This window comes from Arachis duranensis, chromosome 6 (genome assembly GCF_000817695.3).
Source record: "Arachis duranensis cultivar V14167 chromosome 6, aradu.V14167.gnm2.J7QH, whole genome shotgun sequence".
Lineage (NCBI taxonomy): Eukaryota > Viridiplantae > Streptophyta > Magnoliopsida > Fabales > Fabaceae > Arachis > Arachis duranensis.
Genome location: NC_029777.3, coordinates 103,496,042 through 103,518,929, shown reverse-complemented (window position 1 = coordinate 103,518,929; position 22,888 = coordinate 103,496,042). Strand labels below are relative to the sequence as shown.

The window sequence follows — 22,888 nt, the reverse complement described above, 5'->3', positions numbered from 1 at the left end:
ATATCATTAACTAATGTAATACATAAATAAAATTTGTTAACAGATAAAAATATTAACAAAAAAAAATAAAATATCTAACAAAATTAATCGCTAAGAATCACAATGTCATTTTTTAATCGATAAAAAACAAAATAAGAGTTAACAAAATAATTAAAAGCGAAAATGAAAGTTTACTCTTTTATATAAAAAAGAAACTACTACCAAAAAGTTGACTCAATCTATTTGACATTAGCTATCATGTGAATAGTCAACATAAACAAATAAATTGACCACATTCTTTTTAATAGACAGAAAATAGACTATAAAATCTATAACATAAATATAATCTAGTTCAAAAAGCAATATTTAATCAAACTAACTTAGATTCATTCAGCCAATAATTCAGTTATTTGTTCAAGTAAATTTTAAAATTTTAAATATTATCTTATGTATGCATTTAAATTCTTAAACAGAATTTTAATTGAAATAAATAGTCTTTAATTTACAGAAAAAAATGTAAAAAATAAAAAAGTAATATTTAAACAAACAAAATATTTATAATTTTTTTGTATACAAAAAAAAATTAAAGCAAGCCGATAAATTAACCACTCAATCATTTTAAGTTGGTTATCTAATGTTATATTTTAATTTATGTGAATTGTTATGACATTCACTCTAATAAAGATGTTAAAATATTTTTTTATAAAGATACTTGTATTAAAAGTATGATTTATTTATTAAATTTAATTTTGATGTACTGTCAGTGTAAAATAGTTTTATACATGCATCTAATTACGTAATGCTATATCAACAAGAATAATTATCCTTCATATTGACTGCGTGAATGATCATAAAAAAGAATGGATATGATTGTATGATTGTGTAAAATATTTTATCGTGCATTAAAATTAAATTCTTATTTATTTAGCCACACTTTAAATAATATAACACTTTTATAATATATCAAAATCAAATCTTATAATTCATCATCTAATAATAAAAAATATCTTTATACAAAGACAATTATAAAATTTTTATTCAAGTATTTACCAAATAATCATATATGACAAATTCATTTAATTTTGGGTAAAATACTATTTGATCCTAATGTTTAGAATAAATCATATTTTAATCTCTCACCTTTATTCTCTTTTAGCAAATTCAAATATTTTTTTTTTCTTCAAACTTTTCTTAAAGAATTAATAGTGTAAAAAAAATAATAATAATAAGGTAAAATTTAATTTTGTTGAGAAGATAAAAATAAAAAAATAAAAAATATATTTTTAACAAAAATATTATTAATAATATATTAATTTTATTAATTATTAATAAAAAACTTAATAATAAAATAATATTAATATTTTTTTAAAATAAAAATAAAATAATTAAAATATTAAAAACTAAAATAAAATTCACCAAAAATATTAAAAACCAAAACAGAATTTAAAGGTTTGTGTCTAACCTTATCAATAAAGCCGTATTTTATTTCCACAATTGATTTTAGAGTGAAAACTCAGGTGAAGTTGATGCTTGAGTTTTCACCTTAGTTTGGGAGGGCGAAAGCCACGCACAACAACAAAGGGCAAAAGCGTCATTTCCTTTCAGTGTACGAGTCTACGAGGACCTTCATTGCTGCCTTCATCATTTTATCTTTCCCTTTTTCAAATAACAAAAAAGAAAAAAAGAAAAAGAAAAAAAAAAGTATAAAGTTCAACAATTGCACTTGGCAAAGAAGAACATCAACAACGGAACACAGAGAGAGAAAGAGACTCCTCAAAGCTTCACAGAGATCGCAACGAACAACACAACACTCCGTACGAGCTTTCCCTATTCTCTGTCATCACTCATCAGTTCTTCAGTTCAAGAAGGTCACTTTACTTTTTCTTTTTGACATGCTTTTTATTTTCCTTTTTTTTAAATTTTATTTTAATGTACTTGATCACCTCTGTTTCAGAATTTGTTTCTTTTTTTTCGTCTTATTAATTGTTTTGGGTGTTAATTAGTTTATATGATCGGTCCTGTTCAATTTATGTGTACCTACCGTCCCCATATTTGTTCGGTAGGGATACCTTTTTAATTTTGGATTGGTCAACTTGGTCACCCATTTTTAATACAACAAATGAAAATTGGATTTTTTTTTGGTTGTTAGAGTCGATTGTTATTATGTGATTGGTCGATATTTTATTTGAATTAACGATTTTCGTGATATGGTAAACTGTGTGTATTAGTGTCAATTTTATTTTGGTGTGCTGAGCTTTATGCTATTTAGGTGTAGGCATGTGTTGCTGAAATTTCAGATTTAGTTTATGGTTGATTTGGAGTTTGAAACTTTGAATCATGGACCCTCTAAATGGCTCTGTTCTATGTCTTGTTTGTTGTGTGTGTGTGTACAAGCCTGTTTATTCGTTAATCAACATTTATCTGGTCACATATTGATTAAATTCGCGCTGAATAACCGAAGAACTTGAAGCCTCGCATATCTGTCACTTCAGAATAGAAGTTTTTTTCTTGTTGACAATTTACATTTCACATTATGCGTTTTGAAAGTTTTGAAAGCCTTACTTCAGTGGAGTGATTTTGTTAAAATGCGGTGTTGTTGATATGGTTCTAGGTGTTTCTTGCAGTTATTTGTGTTCTTGTTTCAGATGTCTCTAACCTAGAGCTTATTTCTTGAATGCCAGGCTTGTTCTAAAACCGATACCAGGGACACAATTTGCTTGATATAGCACCAAGTTTTCATCAACGTTGGTGTTGAGACTCTTGAGAGTAAGGAGCAATCCATGTGCTAGAACATACACAATTTTTGTATAAAGCAGACTGTTCATGGTTTCGGTCATTTTGATAGCATAGTCCAATCTTGGTGAAACAGCATGGAGGATATTGAGTTGTTAGATATCAGTTGGGAGGACGTTGTCTGTCCCATATGCTTAGATTTCCCTCATAATAGTGTGCTCCTTCAGTGTTCATCTTATGAAAAAGGATGTCGTCCTTTTCTATGTGACACGAACCATCTGCACTCTAATTGTTTGGATCGTTTCAAAAGTGCCTGTGGTATGTCATCATCTCCAGCACTTGATGAAACTTCTGTAGAAAGTAATGTTCCAGTGGTGCCGGATGCTGCCATAGAAAATAATGAGCAAGTGGCACCGGATGGTCGATGCAAGCTGAGTTGTCCATTGTGTAGGGGTGAGGTTTCTGGGTGGATTGTTGTTGACAAGGCTCGTTCGCATCTTGATGAGAAGAAGCGTTGCTGTGATGAGGTGAAATGTAAATTCATGGGAAGTTACTTGGAGTTACAGCAACATGCTCAACTTGAACATCCTCATGCCCGTCCGTCAAAAATAGATCCCGCTCGACAGCTTGATTGGGAGAATTTCCAACAGTCCTCTGAGATTATAGATGTTTTGAGCACTATTCATTCAGAAACCCCGAGGGGCGTGGTTTTGGGAGATTATGTGATTGAATACGGGGATGATGATTCTAGAGATGAGTTTGAGGACTTCCCCGGAGATGATGGCAATTGGTGGACCTCTTGTATATTGTATCAAGTCTTTGACAACTTCAGAAGTTCAAGAAATAGAAGGAGGGCAAGAGTAGGTGATACCAGAAGGAGTAATCGCCGTTTAAGTTATGATACTTCAAATTCAGATGAAGGTTCTGTTGTATCCTTGGAGTACAATGACTATGGGCTAGATGAGATTGATGATGATTTTGTTAGTACAAGGGGCCCCTCAAGGGGTAACCGTGGTTACGGCAGGTAATAAACTTGTCTTCCTTTAAATCGACTGTTGCTTTTTGCTATATTGCAGTGTAACTGTACTTTATCTTTATGTGATGTGTCTTAACTTTCTGATTTATTGAGGTATGATCATTTCATTACAGTACTCTATGCACAAGATTATATTATGGTGTGATGAAAGGATGCAGGACTAGAACTGAAATATTCCTTTTTGAACATTCTGAACTTGTTCCCTTGTTTTTACTGTTCAAGGACACCATCATATATTTATTATTATGAACTTGTAATCGTTCTTTTTTTAAAAGAATATAGTACCTTTTGATGATAATAATATAACTCACATTTTAAGTGGATATTGTTTCATTTGCAATTTGCATTACTGGCAAAGATAATATTTTATTTCATGTATTGATGTTTTGATGTTATGTCGTGTCGATGAAAGTAAATGTGATCTCATTGGTGAGGATCATTTCATGTGCAAATTGTGCGTGCAGATTTTCACCAATGATTTTTCACATTAACACGATACGGTCAATTCTGAAAATGTATGCCTTAATTGGTCTTGTACGGTCATCTCGAGAGGATACTTTAATTTATCTAACTCATTTTTTAGCAACCTGATTTGTCGCGGTTTTCTTCAAGTTACTATTGTATACTCAACTGTGTGTTGTTGTACTTTGAGATACGATATGCTCTGTTTACTTTATTCTTTTTTTTTCTTTTTTTATTTCCGACTATTGTTTTTAATGTTTTGAGGTTTCATATATCTGATTGCCCGGCACCGGCACCATTTTGCATCGATTCAATATAAGATAAATAATATATAATTGTGTCCTTTGCCAGATCGCATAGGCGCCGATCACGCTTCTTTGATAATTAGGTATGTGCTTGTTTCCGCATAATGTTTCGTCTTCCATTTTGTCATTTTGCAAAATTCCTGATGAACTTTCTGCTAACTGTAGACTTCCTTCTGGCTTGAAAGAACGCAATAATGGTGATAAGGAGCCTTTTTGATCCATTCCCTTTAAAGTTAGTTATGAAATTAAGGGAAATGGAAGTAGTGGCAGGGGGCATGGTGAGCAATAACAATTATTATGTGTTAAAACCATGCAAAGATTTACTTTTTAGATCATCCTTTTGCACTTTGCACTGAGATGTGCTAAGTTGGGAAACTTCTATGAATTTGACAGTTCCATTTTGTCACATATTCAAAAAGTTTCTTTTATGCTTTTAGCTTTGAAGTCACATTTGTTTGCTGAATCTAAGTGGAACACAGTTTGCTAGCTAGTGATTAGGCTACAATTCTGCCTCTTAACTACAATTTTTTATTTTACTTTACCTCTTATTTGTATATATTCTCAATTGATTGTGGATGAACTTGTGGTATGTTAGAATGACCCCCTCTATGGGAGGCATGTTATGTTTTATGTCAATGTCAATGAATAGAAATATGAAAAATGATCATTAATGTGTCTGAAAAACCATCTTATCCCAAAATATTATATACATTAATTAAGTTTAGATAGTGTGAATTACGATTGATGCAAGTTTGGGCTAAATATTGTATTAAGAGAATCTTTAAACCTATTATTAGGAGTATATACCTCTTATTTTCTTTCAAAAAATAATTAGGAGATTACGTCATTACTCCACTTAGTAATACATGTTTCCACTGAGTAATATATGTTTTAGACATTATTGCGTGCGGAGAAATGTTTCCCTCCTCCGAGAGCAAGCCTTAGCATCTGCAGATACCACTAAATATTATTCACGTCAATGCCTTGTGGGTCCCTCGATTTTTTTTAAGCTATTTTTTGAAAATAATTTGTAAATGAAATTAACTATGATTAGTAACTCAATTAAATGGATGCGCACAATATCGACACTGCTAGTGCTGGCCATAGTTAGGATTTAAACCTTAAACTATAATTCCATCTTATTCGCAAGTTGAAAATATTAAATTTCTAATTCTATCCATATTTTAAAGTTTTACATCCGATTTTATTCAATATGACCTCAATAAATTAAAATTTTTAATCCAACATAATATTTAATTATTCATGTTTATATTCTAATCTAAAAACATAAAATCAGATTTAATAAAAATAAAGACCTACCCAAAAAAATGGCTTTTTTTGTACTCACTTGACTTCTTGAGCTCGGGCACGACACGAATAGTCCGACCTTGTTTATTTAAATAAGTAACTACCTCTCTTAAATATCTTCTACTATTTACATCTCATGTAGAAGGTAGATCTCAACAAATTCTTAAGATAAATAGAGCAGTTATCGAAGTGGAACCACTCTAAAGGGTGGTTCTCTACTCTACTATAAATATACAGACACTTTTCAAGTATATTCGAGTCAAAATCTACAAAAAACCTACTTATACCACTCCCCACCTCCTCACGAAAAACTCGGATGACAACACCTTGGCTGGACACAAGTCGGATGCTTGTACCACTCCCCACTTCACGCTGCATCAGAAAGTCTCAACTTCATGTTCAGGCCCAAATCACCTTTCAGATAAACTTCGAAACAATTATTTCTTAGAATATTTTTTGGTTAATAAATAAAAAATTTTTTAATATATATTTTGTTATTTTTTGTATTCTTTATTTATTATATATTTTTTATTAATATTTTATTATTCTAATTAGTAAAAGTGTTATAAAACTTTGACTTTTAAAAATATTAAAAACATTCCGAGGAACTTTTAAAATTTTTAAAATCTTTCATATTGAGATATTTTAAATTTTTTGAAAATTGTTTTGTACTTTATTCTTGAAAACTGAGTTGAGGACAACTCAGTTAATAACAATGTGTGCAAGTTAATATTTCACGTCTGCAGTCACCTGTAACAACTAATAAAGGAGAACTATATTGTCTAACAAAATAAATGTTAGCGACTGTTTTGTGTATTTTAAAATTTGAGAGACCAAAGTATCCAATTTTAAAAACTTAGGTACTGATTTAGTAATTACTCAAAGCCTGCTCACGTGAATTGTTTCCCTATAAAAAACATGCATTCCGAGAGGGAGGCCATGTGCCTTCCCAGCTAGGATGTCTTCATCTCCATTTGCTTCCCCGCAACTCAATTTGGAAAACCACTTTAACAAGTTCGCCTGAACCTGCAACTGGCTCGTGTTTAATCATGGCTGCGCACTAGCTTTTGAAATCACTCACCCATTAACTGGCGTGCCAAACCAGCATGCAAAGCATGGCCACCCTGCACCAAGGTTATGAGTCAATTGCATTAAAAATCATGCTGATTGAGGCATAATCCGATCTGGGAATCAAATTTTGGAGCATGCAACTTCTTTTGCATTGAGATAAAGTGGCACTTCTATATTTCAAGAAGAAGGGTGCAGTTCTAGCGACACACAGTATTAAGCAAAGTGACAGAGATCCAACGAAAGCAAGGAAATAGAACCAAAGGCTCATATGGCCATACCTTGTAAGCTACAATGTGTGCCACTGGAAGTCCTTGATTCCCAAACTGAGCAAAAAGTGAAAGATCACCAATAAGATCTAAGACCTTGTGGCGGCATGGTTCATCATTAAAACGCAGAGGTGGGTTCAACCAACCTTTACTGGTACTACAGAAGAAAACCAGAGTTATACAGTAATACAGAAGTAAATACATGATGAGTGCATAACTTTGTAAAAGATCACCAGATACCAAACGAATCTATGTAGGTGGGCATCAGGGAGGGACTTACGTCAAACAACATTCAGGGGCTAATGCGAATGTGTGATATCACTTTATTTCTAAACTTATTTGATGCTGAATATCTTTCAAAGACTAGATTTATGTCATGCAAATCTCTCAAGGAATAAATTGCATATTACTTTAAATTGTGTCCATACTCATAGTATTTGAATTCATTGTATAGGCTATCGATATCCTGCAATTGTAATCATATCCTATATTTATGGTAATTGAAATATATGCATTAGTTAAATGACCCCTACTTGTTTAAGCGTCTATTATGCTGTTCTAAACAGATGAAAATCTTGAAGTGTCCATCCCATTTTACATCATAACTTTCCATCTCTAACCTCCCTTACCACGAGTCAAGTATATTTACATCATCTTTAAAAGACAGGGTTGGTACAATAAGATGATTACCTAGACTGGTCAGTTACACAAATAGCAAATTATCCGTTGAGACTTGAGAGTGAGTTTTTTTATTAAAAAGAACGCTAAAGACCAACTCTCTTATAGTGAGAATCCTTTTTACACTGCAGAATAGGACAAAAAATTTTAGCTGTAAGTACGTGCCAAAGTATGTGTTTATTTTATCCAACGTATGTGCAAAAGTGTTGCTACTAAGATTTTTACCATGGTTTATTCCCAGAGCTATTAAATAGGTTCACTAGCTATCATATATTTGATCATCATTAACAGTAATAATGTATACTCGTAGCAGGGTTTTACCAGCATACAATGGCATTTTCCAGAGAACCCCCCTTGATTAGTCCAACATTGCGCATTTGCTCAATCTGCAAGATATTTTAAAAGTGTGAACCACATCATGTCGAACACATGGGAATAAATATATAGAAGAAAAAAAAAGTGTTAGGTACTAAGTTAATTATAGTCAGGGGTTTAATTGTTGCTACGGATAATTTGAAAAGTTAGGCATGCAAGACACAGATGAATGTTTGTGTAACTTTGTCTACCTGGCAAGTTAGCATGAGGGAGATGATAGATTGTTATTTCTGTTTGAAGGAGAATTAAGTAGGCCAAGGGGTGAGAACTGTGGGGGAGCACCTTAGAAAATTGGAAAAACAAGATAAGACTAGGAGACAACTGAGTCTCTTGAATACTCAGCAAGACTGTTCATCCTTTTTTTTTCCTTATCAATTATTATCAACACACTCAAAGGAGGAGATCACAACTCCACTGGTAGAGATCATTCCTAGCACTAATATTCATATTTTGCTACCTTTCTTCACACTATTTTGATCACTAGTAGAGATTAAATCTTAGTGCTATTATTCATATTCTGCTACCTTCCTTCACACTATTAGATCTTAGTTCTCACACAATTACACCTAAAAAAATTACTGCAAAAAACTGATGCAATTCCATAAAACATACGGGTCTCGTATATATGTAATTTGTGCCTATAAAACCAGGTAACATATTCCCCATGTGCCCGCAAGTTTCGTTGCAAAACACAATAGTAACTTGTTTGCAGCAAAAGACAAAAATAACATCATACCCTTCCTAAACACTAAACTCTTAGTGCACGTGATATTACCCACACCTAAGCATAGACAAAATGATACTCAGGATGAATTATTTCCACAAGAAAAGAGTTTGCTACATTTCCAACAAGGTAAAGTTGACTATATGAATCAAGAAAAGTCATACCATTAACATCTAAATCTCTTGTGGTTTTATTATAGTTTTTCTAGGTCTCTGTATTCCCTGTATTCCCCTCACACTACTTTTCATTTAATTTATATATCTGGCTAAATTTAACAATGTCATGATGGCTGTGATGGGTACTCATTGTAGATCTTAATCAAATGCATCAAGTACAAATCTGGATGAAGTGTAATTGAACCCATGTAGTAGATAAGGCATAATTCTTGTATATTTAGTGATAAAATATAAGTGACAAATCACAAATGACATATCAACTCTCAAATGATTCTCCACTAAATGACACATTGCAACACAAAGGCAATAACTAGATCAGAAATAGAAAATCGTACTAACCTCCTCATAAATACAGAAAGTTCTTGCCAAAGCGATCTGTCTGGTATAAAACAAATTGTCCACAGATGGTGTAGAAAACCACTGGGAGCCTATAGCTGGTGCCTACAAGAAGGAAGTGTACTTGCTTATTACTCAATGCTAAGCATCTATGAATAGATAAAATCTGCAGTTGTGAGTTGTGACCTTACATTCAACATCAATTGAATTTAAAATATCAGCATACTAGTAATAGTATTCTAATACTCTTTGGGAACAAAAGAATATTCTCAATCCAATGTATCAATCATTCTTTACCTGTAGAAAGCTGATGCCATAACTTATCTTAACCACGTTTGAAGGAAATGCAGAAACAAAAGAATCATCCCTCCAAACATACACCGGTTCATTCACATGTGCTGCCATTTTCTCACAATGTTTGCCATCCCGGGTTGTTGCCACCTTTAAACCAACTTCATCCACTGCTTCAACCCATTCTCTTGCTGATCCATCAAATATAGGAATCTGCTAAAAAAGAAAATCAATAATACAATTACAATCAGAATAGACTAGGGATATTTTTCTGCACCAAACGGAGATAATGTTTTTCTAATCTCTACGTGAGTATGGAGAGACTATGCCATTTGAGCTATAGCTCATTGGCTTTTAAATTATATTATTGAAATATATAAAAGTTTTACAATTCATGAAACAATTGAATACACAGTTCAAAAATGTTACCTCAGCATCACGCTCTTCAGCATCCAAATTCTCAATCTCAATTCTGCAATTATCAACTCCAGCAGCCTCCAATGCAGAAAGTAAGTGCTCTACGGTTCGAACACGGAAACCATTTTTACAGAGAGTCGTACAGAGAGGCGACACCTGAACAAAATCAATAGATGCCGGAATCAAATTGCTCCGATAATCAAAGTACCTTCCTTCGCCGGCGAACCCAGGGCACAATCGCACTGTCGAACCCTTTCCTGAATGCAAAGCCTTGCCCCTCCGCTCTATGCAATTCGCTAGGGTTTGCTGAAGCCTGCCGGTCTGCGATTCATGGACGTTTTCACTTCAATTGAATAGAAACAAAAAAGGAGAACAACGATTTTCTCTATTTGGTTTCTGGGAAAATTTAAGCAAGTGATTTTCATCAGAATAATATAAAGCTTTCTGAAAAGAAAATTACGAACAGATTTCCATGAGACCAATTTGGACGATCTGAAGGAGTTGAAAGCAGTCATTGTCACTTGTCAACGCTACGTTAATGTGAGTAGGCCCAGCCTTGGGATTTTGAATAAAACATCTTAAATGGTGAAAACTCAGGTGATTATAAATTTATAATAAAATTATAATAAAATTTAAATGGTCAAATTGTTAAATTTAGCATAAATTTTAGAATTTATTTATTTAAGAGTACATATTAAATTTATAAATTAAATTTTTTTATTAAAAATATAAAACATTTAAATTTTAAATGTATTTATTTATATGTATTAAAAAAATTTTTAAATTTTTCTAATAATAGGAGTTAAATGAAAATTCTAATTAATAGGTCATTACTCTCGTAGCTAACTCTTAATTGCTTTTATGATAGAACACAGAACAAGGTTGAGACAGAGCGCTGCTTTGTCATCAACTTCTCAGTCCTTCATCTTCAACACTTTTAAGTCTCTCTCTCTTTCTCTCTCTCCTCTGCCAGTGGCACACTGCGCTACCATCCGGCCACTCACCGCTGCCCCCCTCCTCTCTGCTTCTCCGTCGGTATGCCATTATTTTTTTTCAAAAGAAACAAGTTGTTGACTTTATAGGTTGTTTGTGTTATAAATTTTGAGATTATCTTGCTTTCCATATTGATTCTAGATTTCTGTAGATGATTGCCTATTATATTTGTGATTTTTTAAAAAATTATTTGTTATTGATAATTGAAAACAACACTTTTAGGAGTAGGAGCAGCTCGTTTTACATAAAACCTAAGATGGCGACACCGCCACCGATGGGGCCACCGGGAAATCCAGTGTTTGACGGAGGACCGCCACCGCCGCCGCCAACTCCAGGGACCGACATGACTGGAATATGCTTCAGAGACCAGCTTTGGCTTAACACCTACCCATTGGATCGGAACCTGGTGTTTGATTACTTTGCTTTGTCCCCCTTTTATGATTGGGGCTGCAACAATGAGCAGCTTCGAATGCGTTCCGTCCACCCCCTCGACATCTCACAACTATCGTAAGTCGCCAACCATCTCAAACTCCTTTTTGTGTATGCCATTGTTGCGTTGTATCTGCATTTTGGGTTAGTTTGGTGTTGACTGATTTGTCAAAATATGTGGAAATTGTGGAATTGATTGGTCGATAAATTAGGAGGTTTGGGAAGATGAAATTTCTAGAGCTGGAAATTTGTAGTATTTGGAGTTTGGTTTCTGTTAAGAAGTGTGCAAAGGAGAAAGCTTTCGGTTGAAAATTTCTGTAGGTTATTGAGGAAACCAAGTTGTTGGGAAATCTGAATTTTGTTTAGGCTAAGCGGTGCTACTGCAAATTAGTAAATTGCATCAAATGATTTAAGGTGTGAAGTAGATGTCTAAACCAGGTTTTATTCTTCAGGAAGATGACAGGGATAGAGTATATGCTCAGTGAAGTTTTGGAACCCCACCTTTTTGTAATTCGCAAACAAAAGAGAGATAGCCCTGAGAAAGTTACTCCGATGCTGGCATACTACATCTTGGATGGTTCAATTTACCAGGCACCACAACTATGCAATGTTTTTGCTGCTCGAATTGTAAGTTCTTGCTGGATTTACATTTTCGTTTTTGGCTGTTTTGGGGTAATTTTCTAACTTCAAAACAATTGATTTGCACTGAATAGCTTGCATGATATGAGATGGGGACTTTAGATTGTGAAAATCAGAAAAAGTTTCAGTTGTGAAATTTTGCTCATTGTTTCCCCATATGAAATCTGGATTAGGTTCATATTGTTCAAAGTCTTGATGAATATCATTTTAAATTCCAGCTGACACTATAGAAAAAAATAATTTACTAGTCGTTGGTGCATAAAAATTAAAAGCTTTCCCCTATACAGTTTCTGTAATCTATTATCTTTTCTTTTACATTGGGAGAGAAGGTGTTATTCAAAACTGGTTTTGTGATTGATCTTGCAGGGAAGGGCACTCTATTATATACAGAAAGCCTTTACTACAGCTGCCTCAAAGCTGGAGAAGATAGGACATGGTAAGAGAGATCGTTGTTTTTTGTTTCTTAAAGACGAAACTTTTTTCTTTTCTGGTGAAGAATGATTTTGTAGCTACAAAAACTATACAAAAAAACCTGGAACACAAAGAGATCCACTTCTCAATAGCAGAAAAGAAAACTGGAAAATCTATCAATAAAGCAAACTTTCCAACTGCTCGACAAATTTGAGAGGGAAAATACAAGTGATCATGATGGAGGCTGGATATCTAATTTTTTACCACAAACTTGTTTGTCCATAAAATTTTTAACTGAACATGCAACTATGCTACAACCAAATACACCAAATCTTGTAAGGATGAGATATTTTTAACCAGAGTATCTTGACAACAGGGTTTATAAGTGTATTGTAACTAAAACTATACTGCTATAGTAATTAGTCGACTCTAATTATGGGCATAGTTCGTTATTAAACTATGTCATGATCTTGTTGAAGCTTATGACCATAGAACAGTACACTGCTGACTTTCACTCACATTAACTTAATTTTGATTTTTCTTGCTTGATCAGTTGATTCTGAAAATGAGACTGTGGTAACGGAATCAAAGGTTGCTAAGGAGACAATTGACTTGAAGGAAGTTAGGCGCGTGGATCAAATTCTTGCATCCCTGCAGCGCAAGGTAAGTTTAAAAAATATGACTTCCCTATATGTTTAACTTGTTTTGTGAAGGAGAGGAAAATAGGATTAAGGGGAAACGGAAGATTGAATTTTAAAATCCTTGTCTAGAATATCCATTATATTACTCCCCCGATCCAAAATAACCACCACTTCAAAATTTGGTACATGTTTAAACTAATGTATATGGATACAGTGGAAGTAGTTTTGAGAAAATATAAAATGTTTATATCCTGGTTAATGGTTATGCTATCAACAAAATCTGTTGTCTTTTGCCTTTGTGTGTCTAACTTATTGACTGTCACAAAAACTGCTTAAAACATATGGGTCACTAAATATGCTGTTATTCACATTCTTCTTTATTTAGAAGTCTTGCAATTCATGCATCAACGTTGTTACCTTTTGTGGTAAATATACAAGCTTTACTCTAGAAGTTCAGACTTCAGAATATGTTGATAAAATGTGAAGAACTACTACAGTTTTACCACATTCTTCCCAGATTTTTTTTGTTTCTCTCATATGTGATTGTCAGTGTTAAATGGGTATTAACTTCCTGCTGCAGCTACCGCCTGCCCCACCACCACCACCATTTCCAGAAGGATATGCTCCTGCTGCAGCAGGAGAAACTGATAAAGGCCCCGAAGCTCAAGAAGGAGCAGAGTTGCAGGTTCCTCCTGGCGATCCCATTGTTGATCAAGGACCTGCAAAAAGAATGAAATTGATGTAAATGACACACAAATCGCAATATGGAAAAGCTGATCATTCCCTACATTGGCCCTTTCTGGAACATGGTGAACTGTGTTTTATACTTTTATTATTCCTTCATTCCTTGGTCTAAATTATTGGGCCTTCATGAAATTTAGTAATGTAGTAACCATCAACTAGGCTCATTGTAAGATAGAATAATATCATTCATTTTTTGAATTATTGACAATGCATTAATAGGTAGTTTTAGTGCATGTCCTTCAGAATTTGGACATTCAGTCTATTGGTTAAATGAGATAACAAACTAACAATGCACTACCATCAGTTGATAAATTAAAAAAAGGATAAATGACATTGAACCTTTTCATTGCCTGATTTGTCAGTTCTACTTTAATTAGTGTTGTGTTTATAGGAGAGATTGGCGTTGTATTTCACAAAATATACGATAAGTTGGTGTCATATTTTTACAAAATGCAGGGTATTCTGTGTAAATACTATTTAAATTATAGTTAATTTATAATTTTACACATTGATGAGAGATATATCGTCTGTAATCTCGTCTAAATTATGATAATCAGTGTAATTTAGCCTACCTATGTGTTTGGTTGAAGGGTTAAATATCCGATAAGCTAACTTCCACATGTGAGACTTAAGTATAACATTGTTGAGTATGACTCTGACCATCTGATGCCAATATTGCAATGATCAATGACCTAATAAATATCCAAAATAGCTTCTGAAATTTGCATCATAAATTTGAATTGATCCACTACGGACTCTCACATTTTGAACTGAAATGGCACATTAAGTTATCATGGTGTATGAATGAAAACTACGTTGTTTGGTGGCAACAGAAATGACTTAAATGGCACCACGAAGAGAGTAACAACGATGATCTCACTGCTCGAAGAGATTGTAATTTGACTTGTAAATGTAATAAAAGTTAACGCGAATTACGGGTCAAAATTTGAAGATCTAATTAGGTCAAATAAAATTTTAGGAATCAATTTGACATATGATGCAAATTTAAGGAAGCAATGTAGATATTTATTCATCAATGAGCGAAGAAATTTAGAGAAGCATTTGGCTTCAACTAGAAATACATATCTGGATACAAGACTGATTGCCTAGTTCCAAAAAGCTTAAGCGTAGAATAAGGATTTCAGTTTTGGAATACCTCTTAGACACGTTGCTAAGATCCTAATTGATGATGAGCAAAGGACTTCTTTGCCCATTCAGTGAGTTAATACTCAAAATAACCCTAAAATTTGACTTCCGGTGCAATTTAGCCCTTAAACTTTTAACTGACTCAAATTGTACCATGAAATTTTGATCCGTGCTTCAATTTGACCCTTCCGACGTTTTCCGTCACTAAAAAGCTGACTTGGCAATTTTAAATGACACGTGGCACTATAACGGTTAGATGACATGGCTGAATTTTCCAAGACATTAATTTAACCCCTCACAATTTGACCATAAAACCTAGCACAGTCTTAATTTCCCAAAATCGTAGTAGTTAATGTGTGTCCTAAGTACACATGATAAATTTATTGTTATTAAAAAAATTTAAATATTTTTATTTAATAAATATAAAATAAATACATGAAAAATTTAAATTTTTCATATTTTCAATAAAAAATTTATTAATTTATAAACTTAACATGTCTCCTTAAGACACAAAATAGATCAACTTTTATTTTTATTAGTGACAAATAATTTTTATATTTAACATACTATTTATACATTTGTTCTAAAATTTTAAAAAAATCTTTGAAGAATTATTTAATAATCATATAAAAAACTAAAATTTGATCTCTTGCAAAATGGAAGAGGGAGAACCTTTCAATTTCATTTTGTGGGAACCTTTCACAAAGTAGACGTGCATTTTATTTTGGTGACGGACATGTGCATTTTGATATCTCTTTTTCATTATGCGTATTTTAGGAATTAAATATTTTAAATATTTATTAAAATGAAAAAGCCGAATATCATGTTATGAAGTACCATTAACATGAAAGACGAAACATCGTGGGTTGAATGAGGTACTACTCTAGGAGAACTCTACTACACAATTGCGAATAGAAGTAAGGTTCATGACTTCCCTGCTGGAAGTTGCGCTACAATTGGCATTGGAGGACACTTAGTGGAGGTGAATTTGGCACCATCTCCAGGAAATATGGCCTAGCAATTGATAATGTGATCGATGCACATATAATCAATGTTAATGGAGGCGATACTGAACAGAAGAATAATAGGGAAAAATCTGTTTTGGGTCATAAGAAGTGGAGGAAGTCAAGCTTTGGTGTCATCACAGCATGGAAGATCAAACTTGTCCAAGTTCCATCAACAGTTACTATCTTTGGGGTTTCAAAGAATCTTGATGATGGTGGTTTTAAGATTTTCACCAAGTGACAAACTGTTGCTCCAAAGCTTTCTGCAGAACTCTTTCTACGATTTAGAAAATTGAAACTGCACTAGATTTTATGTTCAAACTGTGAGGGATTAAATTGATACCTTGAAAAATTTAACCATATTATCTAAGCGCTATAGTACCACGTATCATTTAAAATTGCCAAGTCAGTTTTTCGATAACAGAAAACGTCGAAAAAGCCAAATTGAGACACGAGTCAATTTTAGGGTACAATTTGAGTCAATTAAAAATTTAAAGGCTAAATTGCTTAGGGAGTTAAATTTCAGGAGCTATTTTGAATATTAACTCCCGTTCAGTTTGTAGATAAAATTTCTCTCTTTTGGATTTCTGCCCTGTTCCAATACCCTAAAAAAACCTACACTATTTCAATCTGAAGCAAATAACACCCTCTCTGATGGAAAATATGGCATTCCATTATAACAAAAATCAACTGACAAAAAATCTGCCTTCGGGGTTATCTCCCCCAAAACTTAGTGGATGTTGAAGGGGTCAAGATATGTAAACTTACTTCAAAACGAACATTATAGGCTCCTTAATAACTTTCTAATTCAAAACATAGCATAAATTTCAAACAGAAGCGGGTAATAAACAAAGGGGACTAATATGGAACATTCTTTGGTAAGTTCCTTATAACATTGTTCTTCATTCCTATCTTGGTGCGCATATTCTCCACACCAGACTTGTTCATTTGCTTCAGTACTTTCATCCTCACCATTTGTTCTCTTGATTGAACCGTAGCCAAGCCCATGCCTCTATACCTGGAAATAAATAAGAACAAAAAAAAAAGGGATCCCAATTACCACATGATTCTCTATTTTCTTTTGTCAAACACCAAATGTTTTTACAAATATTAAAGACAAGGTTGGGAAATAACCTTGAAGCCAATGCAGCAGTAATGGCCATACTATTTGCAGATGAAGGTCGAGGTTTCTGACGATAATAACGCAGAAATTCCCGGGAACCAAGAGTTGTGGTTGATGTTCCACGATCAGTTTTCTTGGTGATTATGAGCTCACCACCGCCAAGTTCTACATTGTTAACTGCATCGCCGGATACAACCAGCTGCTTGCCTTGCTCGTCCACATAACTGGAGGAAAAATAAGAGTAATGGTTCGTGAGTGGATGTTGTGTTATCAATTCTGTTGCAGTAGTTCATACAATTTCAAAGGAAAAACCGTCAAAACTGAACTAACCTGCTGCTATAATCATAGAATTCTTCTAACTCCACTTCTTCCTCGTCATCACCATCACCATAATGCACTTTACAGTGACTTTTAGCTTCCATATGCTTCCTCACTGCTTCCAAGCTGCTGAAAGGATAACATCGGTCGTTGCAGTAGAGACACATATAGTCCCTTTTGACCTGAAAAATAGAACAGCATGGTGAAATTAGGATCAGGAGGTTTTAATTATAAAAAACGTTGAAGTAGGGCAAAAATTATACCTTAAGCCCAAGATAAGTTAGAAGGCCTTTAGCATCCTTCAAATATTCAACATCTGGAATGAAGAATCCATGGTGCTTGTGCATGTGAACCATGCAGCTTTCAATTGTATTGTGCTCTTTATCACACATAAAGCAACATGATGGATCCAACTCCTCAAAACTATCATCATCTTCGTCCATATCAGCATTACCGTCATGATCATTCATGTCCAAATCAGTGATAGACTTTGCAGCATCATGAACCAAATCATCTTCAGGATCAACCTCCTCCCATTCATCTTCACTTTCTTCATTGTCAGACTTGTCTACCTCTCTTCTCGGGGAAGGCCTATTTGCCACACGGCGTGGAAGTGGCTTGACTATCGCCTTCTCATCTGATTGGCTAGTTCCTTCGGATGCTCGCATAATATGACCACGTGATTTAAGGTGCTCGGCATGAGCCTTAGAACTTTTATACGCCTTCCCGCAAAGACCACAGCTATAGAGCATAGGGGTTTCATTAGACTTATCTTTCTCTTGAGCAAGAGCAGATTGTCTAGCCAGAAACAGAGCTTCTGTCACCCCAGGGACCCCAGCCACCTATTTTCCACAAAAGAAAAGGGAAATTTACCATTATATAATGTAAATATAAATATAAATTCCGCGAATAAATCAACCACCCCCCTTTTCTTTTCCTTCTTCCTACAAGATAGAAGTAAATAAACTTCTTCAAAGTGGATAGATTATAGATACCAACCCCCTCAAGAAAAAGAGGGGATAAAACCTCTCTATTTCCTTTTATTTCTCATTACCACTTTCTGTTCCACTCTTTGATCAATGTATCACTATATCTTAATACATTTGTATCTAATATATCAATCCAGGAATGCACTAAAAAAGGTGAATGCGATAAAAAGGAACGATGAGAGGAAAAACAAACAAGAAAGAAAGAATACTATCAATAGTTCAATACCAAACATTACGAGTTTAAAGCTCCCACACTCCACGAAAAACGATTTCCAACAGTATTAAAACCTCCCTATACCACTATATTCTCAGCACAAGCACCAATTGAACATTGTCCTTAAGGCACTCTCAAATGCAACAGAAGAAAACACCAGTGCAAATCAAACAAAACATTTGTTTCCTCAATGATGTTATTTTATCCTAGCAATTGAACCAACCCTAACAGTGAACACATTTGATTACTTCTCACCGACCTAAGCAAAAGCAATAACAAACCCTTATAGTAATATAAATTTTCCCGGTAAAAGACGAAACTCAAGTGAGAAATTGAAAAGATAAAGACCAAAACAACATAACACAATGATTAAAATTTTCCCGGATTGAACAACCAAAATCCAGAATATATAGTTAGCTAAAAAATAAAAATTAGGGTTTAATAAAATGAGTAAACAAAGTCGAACTTGGTAACACTGGACATCATAAAAAAAAAAATTAAGATAAACGGTTTTCTAAACTGATGATTAAAAAATTTAACTGGTTTTCCAAAGAATCAAAAATAAAAAATGAAAAAAAAAAGATTCAAACCTTGCGTTTGAGGTTGTAGCGATGCCACTCAGACTTGTAATGAAGCTTTTGCTCTGTATCGTCATTGAATTCCTTGTTGCAAGCGTTGCACGTTAATCCCGGCATCGTTTCGAAAGTTGAATGATTTTCAGTTAAGTTCGATTGGGTTGGTTTGTTCGAAGAAGAAGAAGAAAGGATTGAATTTGGTTGGAAGCGAAAAAAAGTGAAAAGTGAAATGAAAAAAAAAAAGGAATAGAGAGAGAGAGAGATTTATTTATTTTAAAGCACGCCGTGAGGGTTCGTTTTGTTGTCGGCGAAATGGAATGAATCAATGAAAAAGGAAAACGGTGAAGAAAGGGTACTCGCTTGTGCTTGCGCAATAGCTTCTGTCACAATTCTTCTTTTTTTTTTAGATAAATAGTTTTGGTCGTCTGAAACTGGATATAAATATTTTTGGTCGTCTGAAACGGGATCTGGGCCTGTTCTTCTTGTTCTTTGACCCGCTTCTACTTTTGGACTAGGCATATTTTTGTTTGGAGTTATGAATCTTTGTTCTAAATGCAATAGCTTTTAGCCCAATTTTGTGTTTCTGTAAGTTTTGATGCATGGATAATGTCCAGCCCAAAAAATGCATGGGTAATTTTGATTTAGATAAATAAATGTACATAATTAACCCAACTTGAATTGATCTAATATTTAGTTTATTTGTTCGTTTAAGTAAATGTCGGGTGGTTCGAATCATCCATGCTGCATGTAACAACTCAAGCTAACGAAATATTTAAATAGAATTTCAATCTGTGACGGATTAGTTCTTGACCTATCAGATTGATAAACTATAATTAGGCCTTAGCCTATTTCCTTTTTATTATTATTTTTCTTATTTTTGAGAAAATAAATATTAAAAAATTAACAAAATATCATTTATAAAAAGACATCTTAAATCAATAATTTCATTATATCATATATAAAAAAGATTGAAAAACAAATATACCTTAAGATATTGGTACTTTTAATTTTGTTCAATCATGTTTTATGAAGCTAAAACAATCAATTAGCATATCTGATTAAATTTTGAAACAAATATAATAAGTAAATTGCTTCATCTTCTGACGTTTTCTAGTGTCAACCTAATAAAAATATTTATATACATGTTATTTTTAAAAAATTAAACTAATTAACCTTAATGAATAAATTTCCAAATAATTTCGATTCTTTTTTAAAAAATGACATTCTTTTAAACTTTTATTAATTGTTATTCTCTCTTCCTTCTTTCCTTTTTTTTTCCAACTCTATTTCAGCAGTCACTACCGCCAACACCACGTCCACCACTAAAACACACATCAATTCATGTATATTTTCACTATTTTGGCTTCTCATGTCAACTTTTTTTTTTTAAATTATTCATCTCTGCCTATCAGCGAAACTAAATCTCAAATAAAGAGGGGGCTTAATTAAAACCTAAAACCTGGTTTGAATGAAAACTTACTCCTATTTACTTTTACAAATTTAATTTTGATGCACTAACAATATAAAATACACAATCGTAGAATTACATCCGTCTTTTTAGATGATCATCACATAATCAATAAAAATAATAGTTATTTTTGATAATATGACGTTATGTGATTTGATACACGTATAAAACTATTTTATATTAACAGTGATCAAAATTAAATTATTGCTTTCATATAAAAGTTATATTTTTTTAAAAAAAAATAACTTTTTAAAAAAGAGTATACAAAAATACAAATATATAAAAAGTAAATTTTTGGACAAAAAATCACATCCAAACGCACCCTTACCTTGCGGTACCCATTTAATTTGTGGCTCGGATGGTGAGTGACAAATTGACAATGTATCTTGTTTCCATGTTACTATAATATTGTCAATGCTATTAGACAATTGTTTGATAAAGACTAAAGCATTACTTTGGTTCATTGAGTCATACATATACATACTATTACTATTACTAGGAAAAGAGGGGCATGCAATTTTTATTCTTTACTTAGGGTCCCAACTAAGGATGTCATGTCCTTTCGGATCCTATCATACATAAAATGTGGACCAATTTTAAGAGAAATTCCATTTTATGTAATGGTTAAATAAATATAATCGAGAGTATTATACATGTATTTATCAGAGTGTGTATATTTATGATGGAATTTTTTTTCTTGTGTAATCATATTTTTTCTTCTTAAAATATTTTTATTTATCTAATAAAATATCATAAATAGTTTCTGTCATATCTAAAATTTAAATATGAGATTACTAGTCAAGAAACGAAAGTATTTATTATTTTTAATTTTTTTGTGACGTAATGGTGTTTGGTAATATTTTTGTGCTTTTTTTTTTTTGAAATCTTATATGTAATTATTTTTATGTGAAGTTAATAGTTAATAATCATTAAATGATGATTTAGTCAAATTTATCAAATTATCTAACAATTTTTAAATATCAACTTTAAACTGCAGGTAAATTTTCACTTTTTTTTTTTTCTTTCGATTATAGTATGCTTGATTTCTTGTACTTTCACTATTGACACTGCTAAACTTTGGGGCAACTTTCATCATCTTTCTTTGACTTGAGATAGAAGGCTTTAATAATATATTAATAGAAAGAAATTCACTATAAAATTTTTGTTATTTTGTGATAGTTTTTTTTAGATTATGGCAGTTTCAAACTTCCATAAAAAGGCTTATAGTAATTTTTAAACTCCTAAAATTTGAAATGTCACAAATTTATTTGTGACGATTTTATAAAATTCCAGAATATCATTTAATGGCGGTTTGTTGTTTGTTCAGTAGAAATTTTAAATTAATTTATGTGACAATTTTTTCATCATTTTGTAGCGATTTAAAATTTTCACAAACTGAATTTTTTTAATTAAAAAAATGGTTATTTACGTGGGTTTTAAACACTCCCACAAAACCTGTAAATATTGAATAGTTAACTATTTTTATAAGAACATGATAATGAATTTAAATAATAACAAAGAAACACATTATAACATTTTACAAGAATAATATATCAAAAATAATCTTTATGCAAGAATACGTCAACTAAAATTTGTTTAGAAACACATAAAATTGAATCAAGTTAGCAATACAAAAAAAATAATTAACTATTTGTGTGTAAAAAAATTGTATGGTGAGCTGCAGCAACAAGAAGCCCTAAATGCATGCTATCACTCGACAACACTGAGGAAGGCACCACAGTTTGGGGTCGACTAGCGCGTCAGATGCCAAGAAGTAACTGGTTCTTATCATTCCTATTAAAGAAAGTAGGCTTAAGTTAAAAACATGAATATTCTCAAAATAGTTGAAAAGAATTAATTATTTGCCAAATAAAGAGCATAGAATCACAAGCAACAAGCCTTTTAGTACTAACAAAAACACTCCATCCGATTATGAGTAGATGCCTTTTAGGCTGGCTTGCATAAATAGAAAGAATTTTAATCTGATCTCATTTTCAGTCCCCAACACTGATTCAATGTTGGTTTTACAACTCACCC

At 32.8% G+C, this 22,888-nt stretch overlaps 4 protein-coding genes across 6 annotated transcripts; 2 read left to right on the top strand and 2 right to left on the bottom strand.

The window, feature by feature from the left end:
* The first annotated feature begins 1,655 nt into the window (after positions 1-1,655).
* On the top strand, positions 1,656-5,151 carry LOC107495303 (uncharacterized). The gene is made up of 4 exons (XM_016116412.3): positions 1,656-1,847; positions 2,661-3,736; positions 4,562-4,598; positions 4,681-5,151. The coding sequence occupies exons 2-3, from the start codon at positions 2,850-2,852 to the stop codon at positions 4,596-4,598; spliced, it is 924 nt and encodes a 307-aa protein (XP_015971898.1). The 5' UTR covers positions 1,656-1,847; positions 2,661-2,849; the 3' UTR covers positions 4,681-5,151.
* A 1,673-nt stretch (positions 5,152-6,824) lies between these two features.
* Positions 6,825-10,745, bottom strand: LOC107495302 (probable UDP-3-O-acyl-N-acetylglucosamine deacetylase 1, mitochondrial). Of its 3 annotated transcripts, none has more exons than XM_016116410.3 (7): positions 10,622-10,745; positions 10,170-10,478; positions 9,747-9,956; positions 9,453-9,554; positions 8,160-8,224; positions 7,173-7,317; positions 6,825-6,947 (listed from the first exon to the last, which is right to left on the bottom strand). In XM_016116410.3, the coding sequence occupies exons 1-7, from the start codon at positions 10,670-10,672 to the stop codon at positions 6,897-6,899; spliced, it is 933 nt and encodes a 310-aa protein (XP_015971896.1). In that variant the 5' UTR covers positions 10,673-10,745; the 3' UTR covers positions 6,825-6,896. The 3 variants fall into 3 exon arrangements, with proteins under 3 accessions (XP_015971896.1, XP_020980986.1, XP_015971897.1); XM_021125327.2 differs by having other exon boundaries at positions 7,173-7,311; XM_016116411.3 differs by having other exon boundaries at positions 9,747-9,953.
* A 284-nt stretch (positions 10,746-11,029) lies between these two features.
* LOC107495306 (mediator of RNA polymerase II transcription subunit 6) lies at positions 11,030-14,436 on the top strand. The gene is made up of 6 exons (XM_016116413.3): positions 11,030-11,192; positions 11,373-11,657; positions 12,032-12,206; positions 12,585-12,654; positions 13,183-13,292; positions 13,851-14,436. Exons 2-6 carry the CDS (start codon positions 11,407-11,409, stop codon positions 14,013-14,015), a joined length of 771 nt encoding a protein of 256 aa, XP_015971899.1. The 5' UTR covers positions 11,030-11,192; positions 11,373-11,406; the 3' UTR covers positions 14,016-14,436.
* A 2,380-nt stretch (positions 14,437-16,816) lies between these two features.
* Positions 16,817-19,773, bottom strand: LOC107495353 (cytoplasmic 60S subunit biogenesis factor REI1 homolog 1). Its single transcript, XM_016116480.3, has 5 exons — positions 19,399-19,773; positions 17,869-18,447; positions 17,618-17,787; positions 17,299-17,511; positions 16,817-17,182 (listed from the first exon to the last, which is right to left on the bottom strand). The coding sequence occupies exons 1-5, from the start codon at positions 19,501-19,503 to the stop codon at positions 17,023-17,025; spliced, it is 1,227 nt and encodes a 408-aa protein (XP_015971966.1). The 5' UTR covers positions 19,504-19,773; the 3' UTR covers positions 16,817-17,022.
* Positions 19,774-22,888: the final 3,115 nt, after the last annotated feature.